This window comes from Callithrix jacchus, chromosome 4, assembly GCF_049354715.1.
Source record: "Callithrix jacchus isolate 240 chromosome 4, calJac240_pri, whole genome shotgun sequence".
NCBI classification, from domain to species: Eukaryota; Metazoa; Chordata; class Mammalia; order Primates; family Cebidae; genus Callithrix; species Callithrix jacchus.
Genome location: NC_133505.1, coordinates 172111345 through 172138549, shown reverse-complemented (window position 1 = coordinate 172138549; position 27205 = coordinate 172111345). Strand labels below are relative to the sequence as shown.

The window sequence follows — 27205 nt, the reverse complement described above, 5'->3', positions numbered from 1 at the left end:
GTGCTTGAGGTGATGGGAAGACAGCTAGACTGGAAAATTTGTTAAGATACTTGATTTAGGTTTTGGTGTCATCATTATCGATGTTGAAGAGAAAGCAGAATTGAAGAGCAATTAGAAGGTTAGGACAAGAATTCTGTAGCTGTGTGTCATAAAAATGATAAGAGAAAATATTAAGAAGGAATCAAGTATTGAACATGGAGGACATAAAGTGAGTATGAAATTGGCTTTAGCTGTCTTCTCAAACATCAAGTATGCTATCAGTTTACTGTAGTATCCTACGCCTTTTGTTTCTAGGGACTATAATTTGCTGCCTCAGGAGAACACTTGCTTTATTGAGTCAATTATCTTTAGCATTTTGTAGAATTTCTTACACTGAATTTGACACCACTGGGGCTCTTCTGCATGGTGAATGTAGCCAGGGGTCTCATTTTCCTTTATCTTCTACAACTCTGTGTGAGTGTGTGTGTGTTTAAATTGACTAAGTACAAATTTCACTGAAAGAAGTCATTTTCCTTTTCAGTTATAGCATTCTGTTGCAGAATTCTAACAGTTGTGACTTCAGTTCCCTGCAGAATTAATTAACACATATGGATTCTCTGCTTGTCTGTTTGGGAAAACGTACAGCTTTCTTTCTGGAGTCACAGAGATGTGCTTCCTTCTTTTCTTTCTCAGAGTGCAGTTTTTCATTGCTTTTTTTTTTTTAACCTAACAGTCTCTAAAAAGGGTAATTTATTCAAATAATTCATAGAAAAGATATAGCAATAAAAATAATTACCATCACTGAAGGATAATAATTCAACGCCTGTTTGTGTTTGGATTAGTGAAATGGCATACCAACACAAAGCACCAAACTGAAAACATATACTTTATATGTGAGGTATGAAAACACATGGAAGTACTTCGTTTGAAAATCTTATGTATATTCAGTACTTATCATTAGACTATGAAAAGCATTTCAGTGACGCTGACTACACACACACAATATTAGTGAGCAAATGTCAAGATTATTCGGAACTGAACATTAGTTTTGCTACAGGGTTTAATGCCTTTGAGGAAAAGCAGGGATTTGTGTTGTAAGGCAATGAAAGATGAGAATTTATTTATTAAACATTATTTTAGCACGTATAATGTTCTAGTGCTACATTTTCCTGTTTACTACTCTTGCTAGAGTTTCACCTGCTTTGACCACTAAATCTATGGTAACTATATACCAAAAATTAGGTACTCTGTAGGCCTTAATGTACAGCATTGGATCGTGGCATTGATTTGTATATAACTGGGAAGAAATACATAGAAAACAGCTATGTAGCATGATGTAATATCTGTAGTTTAAAGTTGCTAAACTTCTTTATTGTGGTCACACACACACACACACACACATGAAAAATTCTGTTTTAACCATTTTAAATTCTGTTTTGAGCATACAGTTCAATGGCATTAAGTATCTTCATAATGTTGGGCAATATTCGCCTGTCTGGTTCCGAAACTTTGCTGTGATTCCCAGTGGAAACTCTACCCATTAAGCAGTAACTTCCCCTTCCCACTCTTTCCAACCCTCTCTCCATTAGATTAGAGGTCATTGGGTCTTAGCATAACATGTTTTTATACTGTAACTTTCATCTATATGAAGATGTTGTATAGGTGAATTTTATTCTTTTCAATTCTTTTACAGGCTTGACCGATGAAAAAGTGAAGGCATATCTTTCTCTTCACCCCCAGGTATTAGATGAATTTGTATCTGAAAGTGTTAGTGCAGAGACAGTAGAGAAATGGCTGAAGAGGAAGAACAACAAATCAGAAGGTAAGATCTCATTTTAAACAAACTTTTTCTCTCTTACGGCAAAAGACCAAGCATTTAATGTATTCTAGAGAGCGAGATATAAAGTAGACAAAAATTAACATTTTAATTCTATCAGACTTATTCCGTTTCAAAAGGTAAAGTAAGTTAAAGAAGAAATAAATACAAAAGAAAGATTCTTATCTAATTAAAAACAAAAACAGCAAATCTTGAGAATTCAGTTGATTTAGTTATAGCCACATTGAAAAATGAAAAAGTCAGTATTATGCTTGATTTTATTTAAGGATTATTTTTAGAGATTAGAAAAACACTATAAAATAATTTAAAAATGTTATTACATTTCAAAGATAAACATTACATTTTACCAAAAGACGTCTTTTACAAAAATAAATCCTTTACAAAAAGAAGCCAATATAAAAACGATTTTTGTGTCGGGAAAGCGCCGTGGACCTGGCGTTTGCCTTCCATTCATTCTTAGACTGCAGATTTTACTGAAAGCTTTTGCTTTATCCAAATGCTCATGAAATGAGAAAATGAGTGGAGAACCACAGTTTTAACTGTTGAGATCCTGGCATTTGAAGCACATGATGGTTTACATTTTGTGCGAAGTAGCTTTCTACAGTAGCAGTCCTTGGTGTGTTGTTCTGTTAGACTCCAAAGCACCTTTCTTTAATGCGGAGACTGCTTCAGAAGCGCTTATATTCAGAATAAAGGACTGGCGGCCAAAGGGGATGTAAAACCGAATACATTATTTCCCAAATTGAATGTATTTGATTTTTTGATTTGAATACTGTAGTTTAATTTTTATTTTCTTTCAAATGGATTTATATTTGGCTAAACTTGACTTATTTCTGTGAATATTGTTTTTATTGCGGCAATTTTATATGATTTTAACTGTGTACCTTTTTAACAAAATTGTACTTTAAGCTCTGGGATACACGTGCAGAACGTGCAGGTTTGTTGTATAACTTTTATATTAAAAACACAAAAAGATTATTTTGGGGGAAATTTTATTCATGTCCAAAGATGTTATCTTAAAGTTCTAAAATGTCTAATAATAGTGAATAAAAATGTATCATTATTATTAAAATCTTACGGTATTAGAAGTATAGGTAATCTTCCTCACTAGTTTTTAAAGTTTCAGAAATTTTATTTTTTATAGTGTTAAAAATTTTTAAATGAGGGTTTTTGTGCTGAAATATGAAATAATTTTTAAAGTAAATGTATATGAATGTGTTTGTATATGTATGCCTGTAAGTGTGGATTGAGACGCTGGGGAAGAGAGAAGTAATAAATCAGAAACAAGCATTTTCTTCTCAATCTTGGCATTTAATATCAAGTCTAACCTTAAAAATAGCTTGACATAGCATAATTTAGTTTTTATAAACCTCAAACATTTGAAAAGAGTTACATTGTTTGACACTTTGAAAAGTGTGGCTGAGCATTGCTTGAGCACTTCATAAATAGAGCTGCAAATCTCAGTTTGCTACATAGAGAGGGATAACATAGTGTATGAACATATGATCTTTGTGGGATATGAAATTGAATACAGGTCTTAGAACATGAAAACTTTTACCTATTGTTGTAGTGCCACCATGAAAACTAACTCTTGATTTTTTATAAACATGTCAATGTGTCATTTCCTATCTCCCAAATCTTTGTTTTCTGTATTAATCAAATAATACTTTATTGAACACATGTACAGAAGACTTAAACAATTATTAAGACTAGCAATGTAGAACTGAAATCCTGCTCAATTATTCTCCTTTCCACTTTACTTTTTAAAATTTTTTCTTATAAGGAGGTGCTTTTTATTTTATCTTGCAGAGGGCTAGGGACTGTGGAAAGAAGCTGAGTGAGGTGTGACTTGGAGCTTACCATCTAGTTGTGGGAATAGACATAGAAACACAGAGCAGAGTGCACCAGTAGTAAGCAGGGATACAAGCAGTGGAAGTACATAAAAATGAACCTTCAGTGCTACAGAACCTTCAATATGCAGCCTAGGAAGACCCCCTTCAGCCCATCTTCTGAATGTGTTTACCGAAAGAATATATCTCCTCATATATTGCTTCACGTTCAGTGGAATTCTGTAGCATGGCCCTTGACCATATAGAAACTGGACTTCTTTTCCTCCTCCTTTCCTTCCTTCTTTCCTTTCTTCCTGTTACTTTAAAAAATATTCTGTTCCCTGGGCACGGTGGCTCATGCCTGTAATCCCCGCACTTCGGGAGGTCAGGAGTGTGAGTGGTGAAACTCTGTCTCTACTAAAAATAGAAAAATTAGCTAGGCATGGTGGCTCATGCCTGTAATCCCAGCTACTTGGAGGCTGAGGCGGGTAAATCACTTGAACCCGGGAGGTGGAGGTTGCAGTGAGCAGAGATTGTGCTATTGCAGTCCATCCTTGGCAACAGAGAGAGACTCTGTCTCAAAAAAAAAAAAAAAAAAAAAAAAAAAGTCCGGTTCTCAACTGTCCCTTATTCTCCTTCTGTGTTGCCTCACTGAAAACTTTTGAGGAAGAACATTTTTGTGGAGAGGATTTTTCAGGGATTGTTCTCATTTCCATGAGTTGAACCAGGAACAGAAACTGTGACAGATAGAACATAATTATAGAATAGCTTGTTAAAAATGAGACCGGCCTATCTCAATTCTTTCATATGTGTCATTTAGGAAAAAAAGTGAAGTAAAACTGTGTAACACACTACACTGTATCCTATAAATATGTACAATTATTGTAAGTCAAAAATGATAATAAAACTGTAAGCAGTGTGAACGCCAACCATATATGATTTGAGGATTGTAGTAGGATTTTTATTTTGCTTTATACTGATTTATATTTAGCTAAACTTGCAAAGGGAAGCTAAAGGATTATCTAGGATCAAACATCTGAATCTAGAAAGACTCATGAGACACTGTGAGACCAGTTTGAAGGCATGAACTGTGTGCATCATAGGAATTTTTTATTCCTCACATTTTTGAATGAATGAATGAATAAATTAGGTCAGGTTAAATACTAAACCTCCAAGTGAAACAGCATGATGGCCGCTACATTTGCTTCTCATACTATGGGGACACAGAGCTATTTTTGTGCTTCTGTCACTCATAATCATTTAGTAGCCTCTTGAGGGAAGATATTATACAATACTTATGTATGTACGTATGTATGCATGTGTTGAGACAGAGTATTGCTCTGTCGCCCTGGCTGGAAGTGCCATGGTGTGCTCTCAGCTCACTGCAACCTCCACTTCGCAGGTTCAAGTGATTCTCCTGCCTTAGCCCCCAGAGTAGCTGGGATTACAGATGTGCACCACCATGCCTGACTATTCTTCATATTTTTTATTAGAGACAGGTTTCAGGTTGGCCAGGCTGGTCTCCGACTCCTGACGTCAAGCGATCTGCCCACCTCTGCCTCCCAGGTGCTGGGATTGCAGGCATGCAGCACTGCACCTGGCCAATACGTATTTTTAAATCCCACAGGTACCCTCTGTTTTCATTCATTCAGCAAACTGTGTGTCACATTCTGTTTAGGTACTGGGATTATTAAATTGTTAAAGCGTTCTCAGTCTAAAAATAGAAGGAAGGAGTTGTAATTTACTCCTTTCTTCTAGTTAGTCTGGCAGTGGGTTTAAGTGTAGTCAAAACTTGTAGCTTCCCTGTCAGGGAAGTCTTACAGAGAAAGGGGGTGATTACAGCGACTTTCTGTCTATTTTGCTTTGACAAATAGAGAGAAGGAAGTTTTGGGAAATGTATAGCGTGAGAAGTCCTCATAAATTTACATTTCAAAAGTCTTTTATTCTGTTATTTTCAGTTTAATTTTATTGCTTTCATAGCGTTTTCATTTCAGATACCTAAAATTCTATCTATAGTTGAGAGGAAAATTGCCGTTTAAAGATTGATCTCTGAACCTAATTTCCAAACCGCCATTATTTCAGTCTTTATATGGAAATTAGAGATTGCATTTATTTCTTTTATAACCCATTGTATTTATTTAGGGAATATATAAAAACTTCCTCAGAAAGCATTAAGGCCGATACATCTTCAATAAAATATAACTTCTAAGCAGAGTTTTAAACACGTTTCATCAAACAACTGTAACTTCATTTTGAAAAAATTTAGGGGAAAAAAAAACTTATCTAGGTCATTTATTGTACCACTAAATGTTATATTTTTATGCAAAATAAAGTTGACAGTAAATTTGGCCCAGCTGGCACCCATCAAGACTCAGATTACTAAATGATTTAACATGTATATGTCTATATTTATACAGAGTATTAATATATTATTCAATAAACATTAGGATACAATGAAGGTTCATTCTTTTGCATTTCTTATAAGAATATTCTAAAATGGAAAACAATTTTCCATCACTAATGCCATTGCCATATTTCAGTTATATATAGGAAGAGTCATAACTTACCTGACAACCAGCATTGTCTCCTCTTGCTCCAAATAAGAAGCAGAAGTTACCATGACTCTATTTGGCATCTTTTGGTGCTAGGATAATATTTAAAACAAGTGGATTAATTTCTTAACAATGTCAAATATAATTGTAACATTAATTTCTTAAAGGCAAGTTACTTAATATTCCAGAGGGTGATTGATGAACCCACAATCATTTAAAAATTGTAAATAGGATGCCACCTTTTGTGGTCAGTAATTTTTATTACTATAATTGTATCTAAAATATTAAATAGTAGACCATATCACTATCATTGTACCTATATATTCAAATAATTAATAATGAAAATATTTATGTTGCCTGCTACCTTAAATTTTTTTCAATAAATGAAGTTTTTTTTACCCTCAAATAATCGAGTTATTATGTTTCTCTTTTCAGTGATTCTAGAAGTGGGATTTAATTTTTATATGAATAAAGCTGTTATTTTATTCTTAGAATGAGTAGGATTTAAATTATTCCCACTAAACCTTCTATTTGATAGCCTAAAATTCAGATTAAATTGCATTTGTATGGTTTAATATGTAACAGATGGTTTCTTTGCTAGTATATATAAGGTAGAAGGATATTAAATTAGTGGGACATAAATTACTTTGCCAAAACAGGCAGTGTTAGAAGGTTTAATAAGTGGGTTACTAGTAAATAATATATTAACTCTTAGTGTATTTTCATGATAAAAAGCCACATTTTTGAAATGGTTTACGTAGAACCTAATTTTGGACACTTTTCTCTTTTTCCTTCAGTTTCTTTGTCTCAAATATTGAAATTACATTCTCACATGGAATTTTTATATATTTTATTTATATTTTTTGGTAATAGAAACCAGAAAATGTGTTGAATGCCTTGATCTGAATTATAAATAAACATGAGTCCACCATCTGGTAACTAAAAAGGAGATAAAGTTGATATGAATTCATCTATAAAGGGTTATCTGGCATATTCCATTATTTCTGTTTGTTGTATGTTCGAATTACCATAAAGATGGATCTTTGGTATTTCCATATTTTAAAATTTTTAATTATTATGAATACATAGTAATTATACATATTTATGCAGTACAGGTGATATTTGATATAAGATTCCAATGTAATAATCAAATTTGTGTAATTGAGGTATCCACAACTACAGACATTTATAATTTCTTTGTGTTGAAAATATCCTGAATCTGCTATTCAAGTTTAATGATTGGTCCCCTTTTTGTTCTACCAAACTCTAGATCTTATTCCTTCTATCTAACTGTATTTTTGTACCTGTTAACCAACCCCTCTTAACGATTCCTTCTCACTGGTGTTCCCAACCTCTGGTAACTTCCAATCCACTCTCTTCCTTCATGAGACCTCTTTTATAGCCTCTCACATATGAGGAAGAACATGCAATTTTTGTCTCTCTGTGCTTGACTTATTTCACTTAACATAATGAACACTAGTTCCATCCACATTGCTGCAAATTATAGGATTGTATTTTTTATAGCTGAATAATATTTGGTTGTGTATACATATCACATTTTCTTTATCCATTCATTCATTGATGGGCACTAGATTGATTACATATTTTGGCTACTGGGAATAGTGTGGCAATAAACATGGGAGGACAGATCTCTCTTTGATATACTGATTTATTTAATTGGGATGTATACTCAACACTGCCACTGCATTTTATGGTAGTTCTGTTTTTAGTTTTCTGAGGAACCTCCATACTGTTTTCCATAATGGCTGTAGTAATTTACCTTCCTACCAACAGTGTATGAGCATTCCCCTCTCTTCACTAGCATTTGTTGTTTTCTGTATCTTTTTTGGTAATAGTCATTTTAACTGAGGTAAGATATCTTATTGTGGTTTTGATTTGCATTTCCTGATGATTAGTGATACTAAGCATTTTTTCATATACCTGTTGAGTATTTATATGTCTTTCTTTTGAGAAATACCTATTCAGGTCTTTTACTAATTTTTTGCTCAGATTTTTTTAAACTATTGATCTGTTTGAGTTCCTTATATATTAATGTTAGTAATTTTTGTCAGTTGAATAGTTAGCAGATATTTTCTCCTATTCTGTGGGTTATCGCTTCATGTTGTTGATTGTTTGCTTTGCAGACGTTTTTTCCTTGAGGTAATCACATGTCAATTTTTGCTTTGGTTGCCTGTGCTTTTGAGGTATTACTGAAAACAAAATCTGTGTCCAGACCAATGTTCTGTTGCATTTCTCCAATTTTTTTTCCCAGTAGTTTCATAGTTTTAGATCTTACAATTAAGTGTTTAATTCATTTTGATTGATGTATAAGGTGAGATATAGGGGTGTAGTTTCTCATTCTTCTGCATACGGATATCCAGTTTTCCAAACTCCAGAAGAGACTGTTCTTTCCTCATTTTATGTTCTTTGTTCCCTTGTCAAAAATGAGTTGACTAAAAAATAGGGATTTATTTTTGCAATCTCTGTTCTGTTCTCTTCGTCTGTCTGTTTGTTTTTATGCCAGTACCATGCTGTTTTGGTTACTATAGATTTATAGTATAATTTGAAGTCAGGTAATGTGATGTCACCAGCTTTGTTCCTTTTGCTCAGAATTGCTTTGACTATTATGGGTCTTTTGTAGTTTCCATATGAATTTTAAGATTGTTTTGTCTATTTCTGTGAACAATGTTATTGGTATTTTGAGAGAAATTGCATTGAATCTATAGATTGCTGTGGGTATTACGAACATTTTACCGAACATGATTCTTCCATTCCATGAGCATAAGTCCATGTTTTTTGTTTTCAGTTTGTTTCATCAACATTTTATAGCTTTCATTGTAAGTATCTTTCACTTCTTCGCTTATGTTTATTACTAGGAAAATAAATCATTATATAAAAAAGATACCTGAACTTGTATGCTTATCGCAGCACTCTTCACAATAGCAGAAATATGTAGCCAACCTAAGTGCTTATCAACAGATGATTGGACAAAGAACACACAAACACTCCATAGAATACTACTCAGGGATCTGAGGCAGGGAGCCAGTTGATCAGGCTCGGTCCCACTCCCACAAAAAAACAACAATCTGAAATGCTCTGGAATAAGAGGTGCACGGCAAGCACAGCTGAAGCTGGGATGGTCTAGCTATGTGGGGGATGGGCGTCCGCTATTACTGAGGCAGTCCACCACGATGGAGGTAGTCTGCCATTGCTGAGGCAGGCCACCAGTACAGAGAAAGTCTGCCATTACAGAGGTGGGCTGCCATTTCTGAGGCAGTTCTAACTATACCTATATAAACAGGACTGCAGGGAAGTTCACATGGCAGCTGGGTAGAGCCCATAGCAGCTCAGCAAAGCCTCTGCAGGCAGACTGTTACTAGGCTGCCTCCTCGCTGGGCAAGGCAACCCTGAAAAAAGGTAGCAGCATGACAGAAACTTATAAATAAAGCCCTAACTCCCCGGGACAGAGCACCTGGCGGGGGTAAAAAAGCAGCAGACTTAAATTTACCTGCCCAGCAGATCTGAATGAACAATGGAGCTCACAGCTCACCACTTGAGCTCCTGTAAAGGACAGACTGTCTCCTCAAGCAGCCCCCTGACCCCCGTATATCCAAAGAGTCACCTCATAAAGGAGAGCTCAGATTGACATCTGTCAGTTATCCTTCTGGGACAAAGATAGCAGAAGAAGAAACTGGCAGCAACTCTTACTGTTCTGCAGCCACTGCAGGTGATCCCCAGGCAAACAGGGCCTGGAGTGGATCCCAGCAATCCTACAACAGAGGGGCCTGACTGTTAGAAGGAAAACTAAGAAACAGAAGGAAATAACTTCATCATCAACAAACTGGACATCCACTCAGAGACCCAATCTGAAAGTCAACAACCACAAAGATGACAGGTGGATAAATCCACAAAGATGGGAAAAAACCAGCGCAAAAAGGACGAAAACACCCGAAACCAGAAGGCCTCACCTCCTACGAGGGATCACAACTCCTCATCAGCAAGAGAACAAGGCTGGATGGAAAATGACTGTGATGAATTGACAGAATCAGGCTTCAGAAGGTGGGTAATAAGAAACTTCTGTGAGTTAAAAGAACATGTTCTAACCCAATGCAAAGAAACTAAGAACCTTGAAAAAAGATATGACAAAATGCTAATGAGAATAAACAACTTAGAGATGAATATAAGTGAATTGATGGAGCTGAAAAACGCAACATGAGAACTTTGTGAAGCATACACAAGTTTCAACAGCCGAATTGACCAAGCAGTAGAAAGGATATCAGAGGTCGAATATCAATTCAATGAGATTAAACGAGAAGGCAAGATTAGAGAAAAAAAGGGTAAAAAGAAATTAACAAAGTCTCCAAGAAATATGGGACTATGTGAAAAGACCTAGTTTACATTTGATAGGTGTACCTGTATGTGATGAAAAGAATGAATCCAAGCTGGAAAATACTCTTCAGGATATTATCCAGGAAAACTTCCCCAACCTAGCAAGGTAGGCCAATATTCAAGTCCAGGAAATACAGAGAACACCATAAAGATGTTCCTCAAGAAGAGCAACCCCAAGGCATATAATCGTCAGATTCACCAGGGTTGAAATGAAGGAGAAAATGCTAAGGGCAGCCAGAGAGGGAGGTCCTGTTACCCACAAAGGGAAGCCCATCAGACTCACAGCAAATCTCTCAGCAGAAATCCTACAAACCAGAAGAGAGTAGGGGTCAATATTCAACATCCCTAAAGAAAAGAACTTTCAACCCAGAATTTCATATCCCGTCACACTAAGCTTCATAAGTGAAGGAGAAATAAAATCCTTTATGAACAAGCAAGAACTCAGAGATTTCATCACCACCAGGACTGCTTTACAAGAGGTCCTGAAAGAAGCACTAAACATAGAAAGGAACAACCAGTACCAGCCACTGCAAAAACATACCAAATGGTAAAGAGCATCGACACAATGAAGAAACTACATCAACTAACGGGCAAAACAGCCAGCTAGCATCAAAATGGCAGGATCATATTCACAGATAACAATATTACCCCTAAACGTAAATGGGCTAAATGCCCCAGTGAAAAGACACAAACTGACAATTTGGATAAAAAGCCAAAACCCATCAGTGTGCTGTATCCAGGAAACCCATCTCACATGCAAGGATACACAATGGCTCAAAATAAAGGGATGGAGGAAGATTTACCAAGCCAATGGAGAGAAAAACAAACAGGAGTTGCAATTCTTGTCTCTGATAAAATAGACTAAACCAACAAAGATCAAAACAGACAAAGAAGGACATTACATAATGGTAAAGGATCAATGCAACAAGAAGAGCTAATGATCCTAAACATATATGGACCCAATACAGGAGCACCCAGATACATAAGGCAAGTTCTTAATGACTTACAAAGAGACTTAGACTCCCACACAATAATAGTGGGAGACTTTAACACTCCACTGTCAATATTAGACAGATCAACAAGACAGAAAATTAACAAGAATATCCAGGACTTGAACTCAGACCTGGATCAAGCAAACCTAATAGACATTTACAGAACTCTCCACCCCAAATCCACAGAATATACATTCTTCTCAGCACCACATCACACCTACTCTAAAAATTGACCACATAATTGGAAGTAAATCACTCATCAGCAAATGCAAAAGAACTGAAATTGTAACAAACAGTCTCTCAGACCACAGTGCAATCAAGTTAGAACTCAGAATTCAGAATCTAACTCAGAACCGCACAGCTTCATGGAAACTGAACAATTGGCTCTTGAATGTTGACTGGATAAACAATGAAATGAAGGCAGAAATAAAGAAGTTCTTCAAAACCAACGAGAACGAAGACACAAGATACCAGAATCTCTGGTACTCATTTAAAGCAGTCTCTAGAAGAAAATATATAGCAATAAATGCCCACATGAGAAGCAAGGAAAGATCTAAAATTGACACCCTATCATCAAAATTGAAAGAGCTAGAGGAACAAGATAAAAAAAAAAAAACCCAAAACCTAGCAGAAGACAAGAAACAACTAAGATCAGAGCAGAACTGAAGGAGATAGAGACACAAAAAACCCTTCAAAAAATTAATAAATCCAGGAGCTGGTTTTTTGAAGAGATCAACAAAGCAGACAGACCACTAGCCAGATTAATAAAAAAGAAAAAAGAGAAGAATCAAATAGATACAATAAAAAACTCTAAAGGGATATCACCACAGATTCCACAGAAATACAAACCAGAGAATACTATAAACAACTCTATGCACATAAACTAGTAAACCTGGAAGAAATGGATAAATTCTTGGGCATTTGCATCATCCCAAGCCTAAACCAGGAAGAAGTTGAAACCTGAATAGACTATTAACAAGGTTTGAAGTTGAGGCAGCGATTAAGAGCCTACCACCCAAAAAAAGACCAGGTCCAGGTGGGTTCACAGCCAAATTCTACCAGACATACAGAGAGGAGCTGGTGCCATTCCTTCTGAAACTACTCTAAACAATCCAAAAAGAGGCAGTCCTTCCCAAATCATTTTATGAGACCAACATCATCTGAAACCAAAACCCAGCAGAGACTCAGCAAGAAAAGAAAACTTCAGGTCAATATCCATGATGAACATAGATGCAGAAATCTTCAATAAAATACTGGCAAACCCATTGCAACAGCACATCAAAAAGCTTATCCATCATGATCAAGTAGGCTTGATCCCAAGGATGCAAGGCTGGTTCAACATATGCAAGTCTATATACATGTAATTCACCACATAAACAGAACCAAAGACAAAAGTCACATGATTATCTCAATTGATGCAGAGAAGGCCTTTGACAAAATTCAACAGTGCTTTATGCTAAAAATTCTCAATAAACTAGGTATTGATGGAACATATCTCAAAATAATAAAAGCTATTTACGACAAACCAATGGCCAATATCATACTGAATGGGCAAAAACTGGAAGCATTCCCTTTGAAATCTGGCACTAGACAAGGTTGCCCTCTCTCACTACTCCTATTCAATACAGTATTGGAAGTTCTAGCCAGAGCAATCAGGCAAGAAGAAGAAATAAAGGGTATTCAAATCGGAAAGGAAGAAGTCAAATTGTCTCTATTTGCAGATGACATGATTGTATATTTAGAAGACCCCATCATCTCAGCCCAAAATCTCCTGAAACTGATAAGCAACTTCAGCAAAGTCTCAGGATACAAAATCAATATGCAAAAATCACAAGCATTCCTATACACCAATAACAGACTTAAAGAGAGCCAAATCAAGAATGAACTGCCATTCACAATTGCTACAAAGAGAATAAAATACCTAGGAATACAACTCACAAGGAACGTAAAGGTCCTCTTCAAGGAGAACTACAAACCACTTCTCTAGGAAATGAGAGAGGACACAAACAGATGGAGAAACATTCCATGCTCATAGTTAGGAAGAATCAGTATCATGAAAATGGCCACATAGCCCAAAGTAATTTACAGATTTAAAGCTATCCCCATCAAGCTACCAATGACCTTCTTCAGAGAACTGGAAAAAACCATCTTAAACTTCATACAAGAGAGCCCGTGTAGCCACGTCATTCTAAGCAAAAAGAACAAAGCTGGAGGCATCACAGTACCAGACTTCAAACTATACTACAAGGCTGCAGTAATCAAAACAGCATTGTACTGGTACCAAAACATAATTACAGACCAATGGAACAGAATAGAGGCCTTGGAGGCAATGCCACATGTATATAACCATCTGATCTTTGATGAACCTGACAAAAACAAGCAATGGGGAAAGTATTCCCTGTTTAATAAATGGTGTTGGGAAAACTGGCTAGCCATGTGCAGAAAGCAGAAACTGGTCCCCTTCCTGACACCTTACACTAAAATTAACTCCAGATGGATTAAAGACTTAAACATAAGACCCAACACCTTAAAAACCCTAGAAGAAAATCTAGGCAAAACCATTCAGGGCATAGGCATAGGCAAGGACTTCATGACTAAAACACCAAAAGCATTGGCAACAAAAGCCAAAATAGACAAATGGGACCTAACGAAACTCCACAGCTTCTGCACGGCAAAAGAAACAGTCATTACAGTGAATTGGCAACCAACCGAATGGGAAAAAAATGTTTGCAATCTATCCATCTGACAAAGGGCTGATATCCAGAATCTACAAAGAACTAAAACAGATTTACAAGAAAAAAAAAACCAAGCCCATTGAAAACTGGGCAAAGGATATGAACAGATGCTTTACAAAAGAAGACATACATGAGGCCAACAAACATGAAACAATGCTCATCACTGGTCATTAGAGAGATGCAAATCTAAACCACATTGAGATACCACCTCATACCAGTTAGAATGGCGATCATTAAAAAAGCTGGAGACAACAGATGCTGGAGAGGATGTGGAGAAATACTACAGATTATCATATGTTGATTTTGTGTCCTTCAGCTTTACTGAATTCATATATCAGTTTGAATAGTTTGTTTTTTTGGTAAGGTCTTTATGTTTTTTGAAATAAAGGATTGGGTCATCTGAAACCAGCACAGTTTGACTTCTTCCTTGCCAGTTAGATACGCTTTCTTTCTTTCTCTTGTGTAATTACTCTGGCTAGGACTTTCTGTACTATGCTGAATAAGTCGTGAAAGCAGGCATCCTTGTCTGGTTAGATATTACAGGAAAGGCTTTCAGTTTTTCCCCATTCATTGTGATGCTAGCTGTGGGTTTGTTGTATATGGCCTTTATTGTTTTGAGATATGTTTCTTCTATACCCAGTTTGCTTTTATTGTAAAGGAATGTTGAATTTTATTGAATGCTTTTTCAGCATCTATTGAAATGATATGCCTTTTGTCTGATTCTATTAATGTGATATATCATATGTACTGATTTGCATATGTTGAACCATATTTACATGTTTTGGTATGAATTCCACTTAATTAAGATGAATGCATTTTTAATGTATTATTGAATTTGATTTTGCAGTATTTTGTTGAGTATTTTTGTATTTATGTTCATTAGTGACACTGGCCTGTACTTTTCTTTTGTGTGTTGTGTTTTTGTCTGGTTCTGGTATCAGGATAATGCTGACTTCATAAAATGAGTTTGAAATACTTTGAGTAGAATGGGGGTTTGATCTTATTTAAGTGTTCTGTGAAATTCATCAGTGAAACCCTCAGGTCCTGGCTTTTTTTTTTTTCTAGAAGACTACTATTGTGTCTATCTTGTTACTTGTTACTTGTCTGTTCAGGTTTTCTATTTCTTCCTGGTCATGTCAGTTTGTATGTGTCTAGGAATTTGTTTCTTCTCAGCTTTCCATCTTATTTGTACATTTTTGCTTATTGCAGTCTCTAATGATCCTTTACATTTCTGTGGTATCTGTTAAAATGTCTCCTTTGTCGTATCTGGTTTTGTTTGGATCCTTTCTCTTTTTTCTTAGTCTATGAGCATACCACCATGAAATTGCCTATTTTCATGGTTTATTCTTTCTGAGAGTATTTAGCCAGGTTAGGGAAATGGCTTGTGCCTTTTAACCAAGGACCCATAGCAGTTCAACCAATTTATTTGGATTTTGATAATTTTATAGATTAAGTCATATTATCACAATATTAGAGATTATGAAACTATTTTAAATAAATGTAACAGCTTTGTTGCAGACTAGATTGATTTTTGAAGTGATTTTTAAAAATAAACACCTGTGAAATATAAGTGGCAAAATGATTTCTCAGTTAAAAAGAATATACTTCTTAAAAGCTTTCTGAAGATTTAACAATCATCTAAATTATTTGACCTAAGATTTAATAATTATTTCTAGAAGCATCTAATTGAGAGGGTTGTACCTGGAATGTGCCAGAATTCTTTATTTTCTGGCTAGCCATTAAGTGTGTCAATGAGCGAGTGTTATATTGAGTAGCCTCTATGAGTGTATATTTGGAGAACAAGGAATATAATAGTCCATCTGTATGACAGTGGTCCCTTACGACTGTAGTGCCATATCTTTCCTGTGCCTTTTCTATGTTTAGATATATTTAGACACAGAAATACTTACTGTTGTATTATAGCTACCTACAGTGTTCAGTACAGTCACATGCTGTACAGATTTGGAGCCTGGGAGTAATAAGCTATACCTTATAGCATAGGTGTAGTAGGCTATACCACCTAGGTTTGTGCAAGTCACTCTATGATGTTCTCACAACAGTGAAATCACAACAATGTATTTCTCAGACTATCTCACCATTAAGTGATATGTTACTGTATAAACTTGCTTCTCTGAAGATCACTTTCATATAGGGGAAGTCAGATAATAAACACATAATCAAATAATAAGGTTATTTTAATATTATGTGACTGTGTATTTGAAAAAATCCAGTATAATGTTTAGCAAGTACAAATTTTAAAATAAATTAAATTTACTTGAGATTAAATAATCCACATTGTTTCTTTCCAGCCATTCAGACTGGGCTAAGGTACTGAGTCTATGCTCTCTATCTGCTGTGTCCTGAATAATTTGTGTGTCACTGGAGTAATATTTATTGTGCTCCTGCCCTTGAGAAACTTGTCATTTTGTAATGAAAGAATATATGAAACCTTTGGAGAGCAGGGACTGAGGTTTGTAATCAAGTGTTGAAGGGGATGGTGTAGATGTATACAGACAGGACTGTGAGACTTGAGGTCATTAAGAGGCACAATTGGGAAGGTGTTTTCTTGGAGGTGCTAAGGTAGACCACTGATCATAAACGTGTGATCCCCAGGCCAGTAACATGAACATCACCCGCGAACTAGTGAGAAATGCCATGGGTCAGGTCTCACCTCAGACTGGCTGAATCAGAAACTTTGGTGGAGGAGCCTGGAAACGTGTGTTTTGGCTAGTTCCCCAGGTAAATCTGATGGTTGCTGGTATGGGAACTACTGCTGCAGGCATCGGGGGCACATGGGACAATAAATGTGCTGTCGCGGGCTGGGGAGCAACATGAGCAAAGGCAGGAAAGCAGAGCTCCTGTGCTTGACTTCTACCAGAGCCCGGAGAGGGAGGAGTTGGCACAAACAACTCTGAGTAGAAGCCGGTTTCACAGACAACAGAGGTCAGTTTAAAGCCAGTCAGCTAGCATGACAGTTCAGTTCAAACAACAGTTTGGATACAATGATAATGCTCAGTTACTCCTTTTTTAAAAAAGTTTTTGGGTTTTTAAGTTGTTGTTATTCATTTGTGTACCAGCAATTTTTGTGTGCTGTGCTATGAGGTAGTTTCGTTACAGACTATAAATATTGAAATTATTTTTCTTATTTTAAGAATGTAAGATTGTTAAAATTTTTGTCTTTTAATTCTCATTTCATATATTACCCTGTTGGTGTTCTACATTGATTGTAATAGGAAAAGTAGAAACGGCATAAACATTGATAATTGGTATTTAATTGATAGCTTAAATAAAGTATGGTGAATTACGGAACTACATATAATGATTTCCTGCAAGACAATGATCAACACATAAATGCTAATAAAATATATTATTGTGGTTGTTTTGGATGTGGGATGTATAGGTATATTTATATTGCTAATGTAAACACTGTTTTCTTCAATAAGAAAGAAATAGGAAAAGTATTTTAAAGGCATCTGAAAATTTTTTTGTTATGGAGGTTTTGCCCCAACTTCTGTTTTTGTGCAAAGGATAATGAACATTTAATCTACATCTATGAATCCTCTATTATTGGCAATTTCCTTTTATTCCCTCAATAATATTAAGTCATTTCTCTTGTCACACAGGAAGTTGATGGCTGAATTGGAATACAGAAAAGCACACAGCTCAGTTTTGTTCTCATTAGGTTTACAAATCAATTTATTTTCCTTAAATTTACCAAATATCTAGTATGTGCTTAACGCTTGCTAAGCATTAGATATAAATGCAGCTGTAGTGGAGCTTTTAATCTAAATGGGGCAAAAATAGTAAGCAACTAATTAGACCATAATTATTGAAATCAGTTATATAAGTGCTAAAAGGAAAGGGCAGTGTACCATGAGTGCATATAGTTAGAGTACATGATCTCCTCTCGGGGTTTGGAAGAGGTTCCTAAGACAGTAGAATTTAGGCTAAGACACAAAGTATGACTGGAGTTGGCTAAATAGAAGGGAGAGGGAGGAAGTGATGGAAAGGCTCCCATGTGGAGGAGGAGGGTGGAGAAGTGCTCAGGGACTGTCATGCAAGGCCTTTTGGGATGTGTATGAGGATTTAGGACTTCATGCTGCAAGCAATGTGAAGTTATTGAAAGGTTTGGAGGAGATTTGATAATACATATTTTGAATGAATTTTCATAGTATTGTTCACTCCATTGAAAATATCAGTGGAATGAAATTTCAGTCATCTTGGTTGATATATGCCTCTCCAAAACATCAGCACACTCGTTTGATGGTTTGTTCTGTCAGTATCAACTGATGACTTAGCACATATCTTAATGCAGTGGCTCAACTTATTAAAATTGAAGCAAAGCCTTTATATATCTATATTTGTGGAGCATCGGGGAATAAAGTTTTGCTGGAAACTTTTTTTACATTTTTAACTTTTACTTTAGGTTGGGGTATATGTGCAGGTTTTCTACATGGGTAGAAATCAGATCTACATGATGCTGAAGTTTGACAGTTGACCCCATCCCCCAGGTAGTGAGCGTAGTACTCAGTAGGTAGTTTTTCTGTTCATGTCATTTGCCCACTTTTTAATGTGGCTGTTTGTTTTTTGCCTGTTGGTTTGTTTAAATTCCTTATAGATTCTGGATATTAGATCTTTTTTTGATACATAGTTTGTGAATATTTTCTCCCATTTTCTTGGTGGTGGTTTCAGGGCTCTCTAGAGGGACAGAACTAATAGGATGTGTGTCTAAACCATCACAGGTTTACCCCTTGTCAACTTGAATCCATACACATTTCCTGAGATCATGCACAGTCTTCAAATAAAGACAATAATAAGGTCATGATTATGCGTAACATAGTGCAGCTATCCTTTATACAACAGGCAGCGCACCAATCCCCAACCCAACTACTATTACACAAAGCTAGCAATACTTAAATGCCGACATGAAGTCAGTAAATCTTATGTCACATGATAAAAGGAAATAAAGAATTTTCTTAGTACAAGTGTATACCTGCACCAACCTGTTTTTAACAAAAGAGGAGGAAATACTCATGATAGTTACAGTCCTTGTTTCTGCAGCTGGTCACGTGGTCTTGGCTGGCATTGATAACTGTCTTCTTCTACTGCCCATTCTGTATTTCCTTTGCCTTCAGCAAGCACCTCAGCAGGTAGTGTTTTGTTTGTTTGTTTTTGTTTTTGTTTTTCCCTGGTGGAGTGACCCAAATCTTTATTCCTGAAGAGTCTGGACCATTTGTAGTCCTGCCTGGATTGGGCTATTGTGGTTTTCCATTGACTTTAATCACAGAGCATGGTACTACTAAGAGATGTCCTAATGGATCTCCTGTATTCCCTGCATACTCTTCCTTACCTGTTGTGGAGTAGTAGACCGATTTCATCTTGATAGTCTGGGTCAATCACTGTAGCCAACATTGTAATTCCCTTCTTAGCCTGTTGACTTAAAGGTAGGAGGGGCCCAAAGTGTCCAGGTGGCAATCTTAACTTCCAGTTTAATGGAATCGTCGTTGTGTCTCCTGGTGTCAGTGTTTCTTCTGGAACTAAGGCCTCTAGCCCAGCAGAATGTAATGTTGCAAGAACAGGAAGCAGAATTTTTGCTGGTGGATCACTAGGGATGATGGTGAGTAGTGCCGCTTCCACTTCCACCCCTTGATTCCTGGACCCAGGAATCCTGGCTATGGGAGAAACAGTACCATATACTGGATACTAATTCAGAGCATACACAGCCTTCTGGAGAATTTTGCCCAAGCCCTGCAAAGCATTGTCACTTAGTTGGCATTGTAGTTTTGACTTCAAGAGGCTATTCCACACGCCTGTAATCCCAGCACTTTGGGAGGCCGAGGCGGGTAGATCATGAGGTCAGGAGATCGAGACCATCTTGGTCAACATGATGAGACCCCGTCTCTACTAAAGATACAAAAAAAATTAGCTGGGCATGGTGGTGCGTGCCTGTAATCCCAGCTACTCGGGAGGCTGAGGCAGGAGAATTGCCTGAACCCAGGAGGCGGAGGTTGCGGTGAGCCAAGATTGCGCCATTGCACTCCAGCCTGGGTCACAAGAGTGAAACTCTGTCTCAAAAAAAAAAAAAAAAAGAGGCTATTCCACCATTCTGTCTGTCAGTCTAGCTGCTTCGGGATGATGGGGAACATGGTAAGACCATGAATTCCATGAACATGAGTTTACTGCTGCACTTCTTTAGCCATAAAGTGAGTGCCTTGGTCAGAGGCAATGCTGTGTGGAATACCATGACTGTGGATAGGCATTCCATGAATCCATGGATAGTAATCTTGGCAGAAGCACTGCATGCAGGATAGGCAAATACATATCCAAAGTAGGTGTCTATTCTGTTGAGGACAGATGTCTGCCCTTTCCATGATGTAAGAGGTCCAATATAAACATCTTGCCGCCAGGTAGCTGGCTGATCACTCAGAAGAATGGTGCCATATTGAGGGCTCAGTGTTGGTCTCTGCTGCTGGAAAATTGGGCATTCAGCAGTGTCCATGGCTAGGTCAGCCTTGGTGAGTGGAAGTCCATGTTGCTGAGCCCATGCATAACCTCCATCCCTGCCACCATGTCCACTTTGTTCATGCGCCCATTGGGTGGTGACAGGGGTGGCTGGGGAAAGAGGCTGATGGTGTCCACAGAACAGGTCATCCTATCCACTTGATTACTAAACTCCTCCTCTGCTGAGGTCACTCATTGGTAAGCACTCACATTGTATACCAGTATCTTTACAGTTTTTGATCACTCAGAGAGATCCATCCACATACCTCTTCTCCAAATTTCTTTGTCATCAGTTTTTGAATCATGCTTCTTCCAAGTCCCTGACCATCCAGCAAAACCATTGGTTACAGCCCATGAATCAGTATATAATCACACATCTGGCCATTTCTCCTTCCATGCAAAATGCACAATGAGATGCACTGCTCAAAGAAGTTCTGTCCCCTGGGAAGATTTCCCTTCACTGCTTTCCTTCAGGGATGTCCTAGAAAAGGGCTGTAGTGCTGCAGCTGTCCACCTTCATGTGGTGCCTGCATATCGTGCAGAACCATCTGTGAACCAGGACCTAGTCTTCTCGTCCTCTGTCAACTGATCATAGGGAACTCCCCATGTGGCTATTGGTGCAGGCTCGGGAAGAGAAGGCAATTGGCAGGAGTAGAGATCATGGGCATTTGAGTCACTTCCTCCTGTAACTTACTTGTGCCTTCAGGATCTGCTGGAGCCTGATCATGTATACACCACTTCCGTTTGATGATGGAATGCCACTGTGTGTGACTTACTTCATGGCTAGATGGATCAGAAAACACCCAGTTCATCACGATAGGTAGTTCAGGTCGCATGGTGATTTGATGACCCATAGTCAAACATTGAGTTTCCACCAAAACCCAGCACCAGGCCAATAGCTGTCTCTCAAATGGAGAGCAGTTATCTGCAGGAGATGGCAGGGCCTTGCTCAAAAATCTTAGAAGCCTCCTCTGTGATTCGCCTATGGAGGCCTGCCAGACTCCAAACAGCATATTTATCTGCCACTGATGCTTTAAGCGCCATTGTATCTGCTGAGTCACCAGTTGGCAGAGCAGCTCGCACAGCAGCCTAGACCTGTTGAGGAGCCTTCTCCTGTTCTGGACCCCACTGGCAGCCTTTTGGATCACTCAGTAAGCTGGCCAGAGTAACACACCCAAATGAGGAATGTGTTGGCTCCAAAATTGAAAATGGCCCACTAGGCATTGTGCCTCTTTCTTGGTTGTAGGAGGGGCCAAATGCAGCAACTTATTCTTTACCTTAGAAGCAATATCTCAACAGGTCCCACATCACTGGACCCCTAGAAATTTTACTGAGGTAGAAAGCCCCTGAATTTTAGTCAGCTTTATTTCCCATCCTCTGGCACAGAAATGTCTCACCAATAAGTCTAGTGTGCTTGCTACTTCTTGCTCACTGGATCTAATCAGCATAATGTCATCAGTGAGGTGGACCAGCATGATACCTTATGGAAGCAAGAGGTGATCAAGATCTCTCTTAATAAGATTATGACATAAAGCCAGAGAGTTGATATACTCCTGAGGTAGGACAGTAAAGGTATATTGCTGGCTTTGCCAGCTGAAGGCAAATTGCTTCTGGTTGACGTTATGGACAGGAATGGAGAAAAAGGCATTTGCCACGTCATTGGCTGCATCCCAGGTTCCAGGAGATGTGTTAATTTACTCAATCAATGAAACCACATCTGGTACAGCAGCTGTAATTGGAGTCGCCACTTGGTTAAGCTTATGGTAATCCACTGTCATTCTCCAAGATCCATCTGACTTCTGCACAGGCCACATGGGAAAGTTGAATGGGGATGTGGTGGGAATCACCACCCCTCATCTTTCAAGTCCTTGATGGTGGAACTAATCTCTGCAGTCCCTCCAGGGATGTGATACTATTTTTGATTTACTATTTTTCTGGGCAGAGGCAGCTCAAATGGTTTCCATTTGGTCTTTATCACCATAATGGCCCTCACCCTCCTAGTCAGGGAGTCAATGTGAGGGCTCTGCCAGCTGCTAAGTACATCTATGCCAATTAGGCCTTCTGGCACTGAGGCAATGACCACAGGATGAGTCCAAGTCCCTGGACCTAGTAGACCCAGTTAAAGTAGGGGCTTATGGAGGTCAGGTAATTAATGAAGTTTCAGCTCAGTCTCAGATCAGATCCAAGCTGAAACTCCATTAATTACCTGACCTCCATAAGCCCCTACTCTAACTGGAGAACCACAACGACATTCTGGATCCCTTGGAATCAACATCAGCTCAGAGCCAGTGTCCAGTAGTCCCCGAAATGTCTGATCATTTCCCTTTCCCTAATGCACAGTTACCCTGGTAAATGGCCACAGGTCTCCTTGGGGAAGGATGGAAGAGTCACTGCATACATTGTCAGTAATGTAGTGAGGTCCTTTTCAAGGAGACCTGGCCTCCCCTTCATTCAAGGGGTTCTGGGCCTGTAAACTGGCTAAAGTATGGATATTGATTTAGGGGCTGTGATTCTCTGTTTTTATAATTCAAATTAGTCTTTTGTCCATTTGACCTAGAAGTTTTCTCCTCATATAAATTAAGTGGAATGCAGTAGGCTTCCTATCAATTTCACTTCTTGGAACACCACGATTAATTAGCCAATGCCAGTGCTGTACATAAGTAAGAATATTCTGATTGCTGTTTTCTCTCTGCTGTCTATTATGGTATGTACGCCTACCTTGCCTTTGACTGTTGAGTGCTGCCACGTGGCCCCTGCCACCTCATAATCCAATTATTCCCATTGTATTTAAATTTTGTAGTTGAGTGACTGTGGTTCCCATTGCTAGATTGGACATACAGAGAAGAGCAATTACAGATCTCTTCAAAGATGCAGGTGCTGCCCTTACAAATCTGTTTCACAAGGCATTGGTCAAAGGTATATCTTCTGGACTCTCCCAGGAGGGAGTGAATAGGTCTAAAGCGATTAAGCCACTACACCATCCCAATCTCCCTAAGCTTTTGGATCCCTTTCTTTACCTTAACCCAAGGGTGATCAGGCATTTTCAGTTTGCTCATAGTGGGCCATCTTTAATCCATATTTCAGCTAACCAAACAAACTATTAGAACCTGTTTTTAACTCCCCGAGTTGCAACATTAAAAGCAGAGTCCCTGTTTAGTGGGCCCAAATAAATAAATTCAGCCTGATTTAATTCTATGCTCCTTCCACCATTGTCCATTTCCATACTTGTTCTCCAGAATTGTTTATATAAATTAGAGAACTCAAACAGTTCTTTTCGAGTATATCACACCTCCTCATGGGTCACACTCTTAAGTTCACCACTAGGGGCTCACTGTGACTTTCGTTTTAGGTCTAGAAGCAAACAGAGGTTTTGGGGGTGGCTCCGAGGAGAATCAACATCATTTTGCCTGGCAACTGCCTCAGGGGAGGCCATTACTGTTGCCTCAGGCACCACAGGATTTATCTCCTCAGACAAAAGTGGGAAGGCAGCATGGGTCCAGGAGGGGATGTTGCTGCTACTGGGAATGGGGAAGCTGTTCTTTCTAGCAAAAAAAGTTCATCAGAGTTTACAAACTCAGTGTCCCCAGCTTCATCAGGGTCCTCCCACATGTCCCCATTCCAAGTTACAGGGTTTCATTCTTTACCAATCAATGCCCTCACTTTAATAATAGACACCTGGCAAGGCTGTTCGCACACTTTTCATTGCAGGTCAGCCACTCGCTGATAAGAGTTTGTATCTGTTTTTCCACAATTTCAGCTCTTTTTCTATAGGAGATAAGACTCTGACTCAGGGCGATCTTAGCAGATTTGAGGCTCAGTATCTGCTTCTGAAGCTGGGAGGCAGAATCCCTGAGTTCATTATTTTCTTTCATCACTTTGTCCAATGAACTGTAGGAGCAGCCGGCCTAAAGTGGCTCCCAACTTCGCTGGACAAAGTGGTGAAAAGAAATGATGAACTATATATATATGATATATACACATACACACACGCACACACACACATTGTATACACATATATGATACACACACACACTATATATGTGATATATACACACACACATTATATATATGATATATACACACTCATTATATATATATGATATACACACACATATATATATGATATACACACACATATATATGATATATACACACACATTATATGATATATACACACACATATATATGATATATACACACACATTATATATATGATATATACACACACATTATATATATGATATATACACACATTATATATATATGATATATACATAACACATTATATATATGATATACACACACACATATATATGATATATACACACACACATATATATGATATATACACACACATATATATATGATACACACACATATATATGATATACACACACATTATATATATGATATATACACACACATATATATGATACACACATATATATGATATATACACACACACATTATATATATATGATATACACACACATATATATGATACACACACATTTTATATATATATGATATATATACACACACATATATATGATATATACACACATTATATATATGATATACACACATTATATATATGATATATACACACACATATATATGATATACACACATTATATATATGATATATACACACATTATATATATGATATATATACACACACATATATATGATATATATACACACATTATACATATATATGATATACACACATTATATATATGATATACACACACATATATACATATATGATATACACACATATTATATATGATATACACACATTATATATATATGATATATACACACACATATGATATACACATTATATATATGATACACACACATTATATATATATGATATATACACACACACATATATATGATATATACACACACACATTTTATATATATATATGGTATACACACATTATATATATGATATATACACACACATTATATATATGATATATACACACATATATGTTATATACACACACATTATATATATGATATATACACACACTATATATATGATATACACACACAGACATTATATATATATGATATATACACACACGCACACACATATATATATGATATATACACACACATATATATGATATATACACACATATATATATGATATATACACACACATATATGATATATGCACACACATTATATATGTATATATGGACAGATGTATATATATTTTGCTAAGTCTGATGTTCAGAGGAGTATTTTCTAGGGTTCTTATAGGATATTTATAGATTAGGTCCTATATTTAAGTCTTTAATCTTTCTTGAGTTTATTTATATATATGTATATATATGTGTCCTATATTTAAGTCTTTAATCTCTCAAGTTAATTTTTATTATATATATATGTCCTATATTTAAGTCTTTAATCTCTCTTGAGTTTTATATATAATATATATATTACATTTGTATATATATATTACATTTATATATATATATATATATATATATATATATATATTTGGTCAACTTAGTTGAAGATCAGATCGCTATAGGTATGTGGCTTTATTTCAGGCTTTTCTGTTCTATCCGTTGCTCTGTGTGTCTGTTTTTGTATCAACCCTATGCTCTTTTGGATACTGTAGCTTTGTTGGGTAGTGTAATGACTCCAGCCATGTTTTTTTTGCTTAGGATTGTTTTGGCAATTTGAGTTTTTATGTGGTTCCATATGAATTTTAGAGTAGTTTCTTCTAATTCTGTGAAAAATTATGTTTGTAGTTTGATAAAAATAGCATTGAATCTGTAGATTGTTTTGGGTGATAAGGCCATTTTAATGATATTGATTCTTTCAATTTCTAAGCATAGAATATTTTTCCATTTTTTTCTGTTATGTAATCATTTCTTTCAGTGTCTTGTCATTCTCTTTTTGGAGATCTTTCACTTCCTTAGTTAGATGTATTTCTAGGTATTTTAATTTTTATGGCTATTGTAAATGGGATTGTATTCTTGATTTGGCTCTCAGTTTGAACACTGTTGGTATATAGAAATGCTAGTGATTTTTATACTGTTATTTTTTATCTTGAAATTTTATTGATGCTGTTTATCAGTTCTAGAAGCCTTTTGGTAAATTCTTCAGGGTTTTCTAGTTTATAGAATTACATCATCAGTGATGAGAGAGAATTTGACTTCTTTTCCTATTTTGGTGCCTGTTATGATTCTTTCTCTTGCCTGATTGCTCTGGCTAGGTCATCCAGTACTATGCTGAATAAGAATGATAGGAGTGAACATTCTTGTCTTGTTTCAGTTATTAAACTAGAAACAAAAGCTTCAGCTTTTGCCTGTTTGGCTGATGTTGGCTGTGGATTTGTTATAGATGGCTCTTGTTTTTTTG

General features: G+C 36.9%; 1 protein-coding gene across 13 annotated transcripts in view; it reads left to right on the top strand.

Annotated features, from left to right (window-relative positions):
- PDE10A (phosphodiesterase 10A) overlaps positions 1-27205 on the top strand; it is a 684633-nt gene that overhangs the window by 459830 nt on the left and 197598 nt on the right. For all 13 annotated transcript variants that reach the window (XM_078370444.1, XM_008995354.5, XM_035297766.3 and 10 more), the window contains one exon: positions 1673-1801. In XM_078370444.1, the coding sequence (XP_078226570.1) occupies positions 1673-1801 (129 nt within the window). The remainder of the gene's footprint in view (positions 1-1672; positions 1802-27205) is intronic.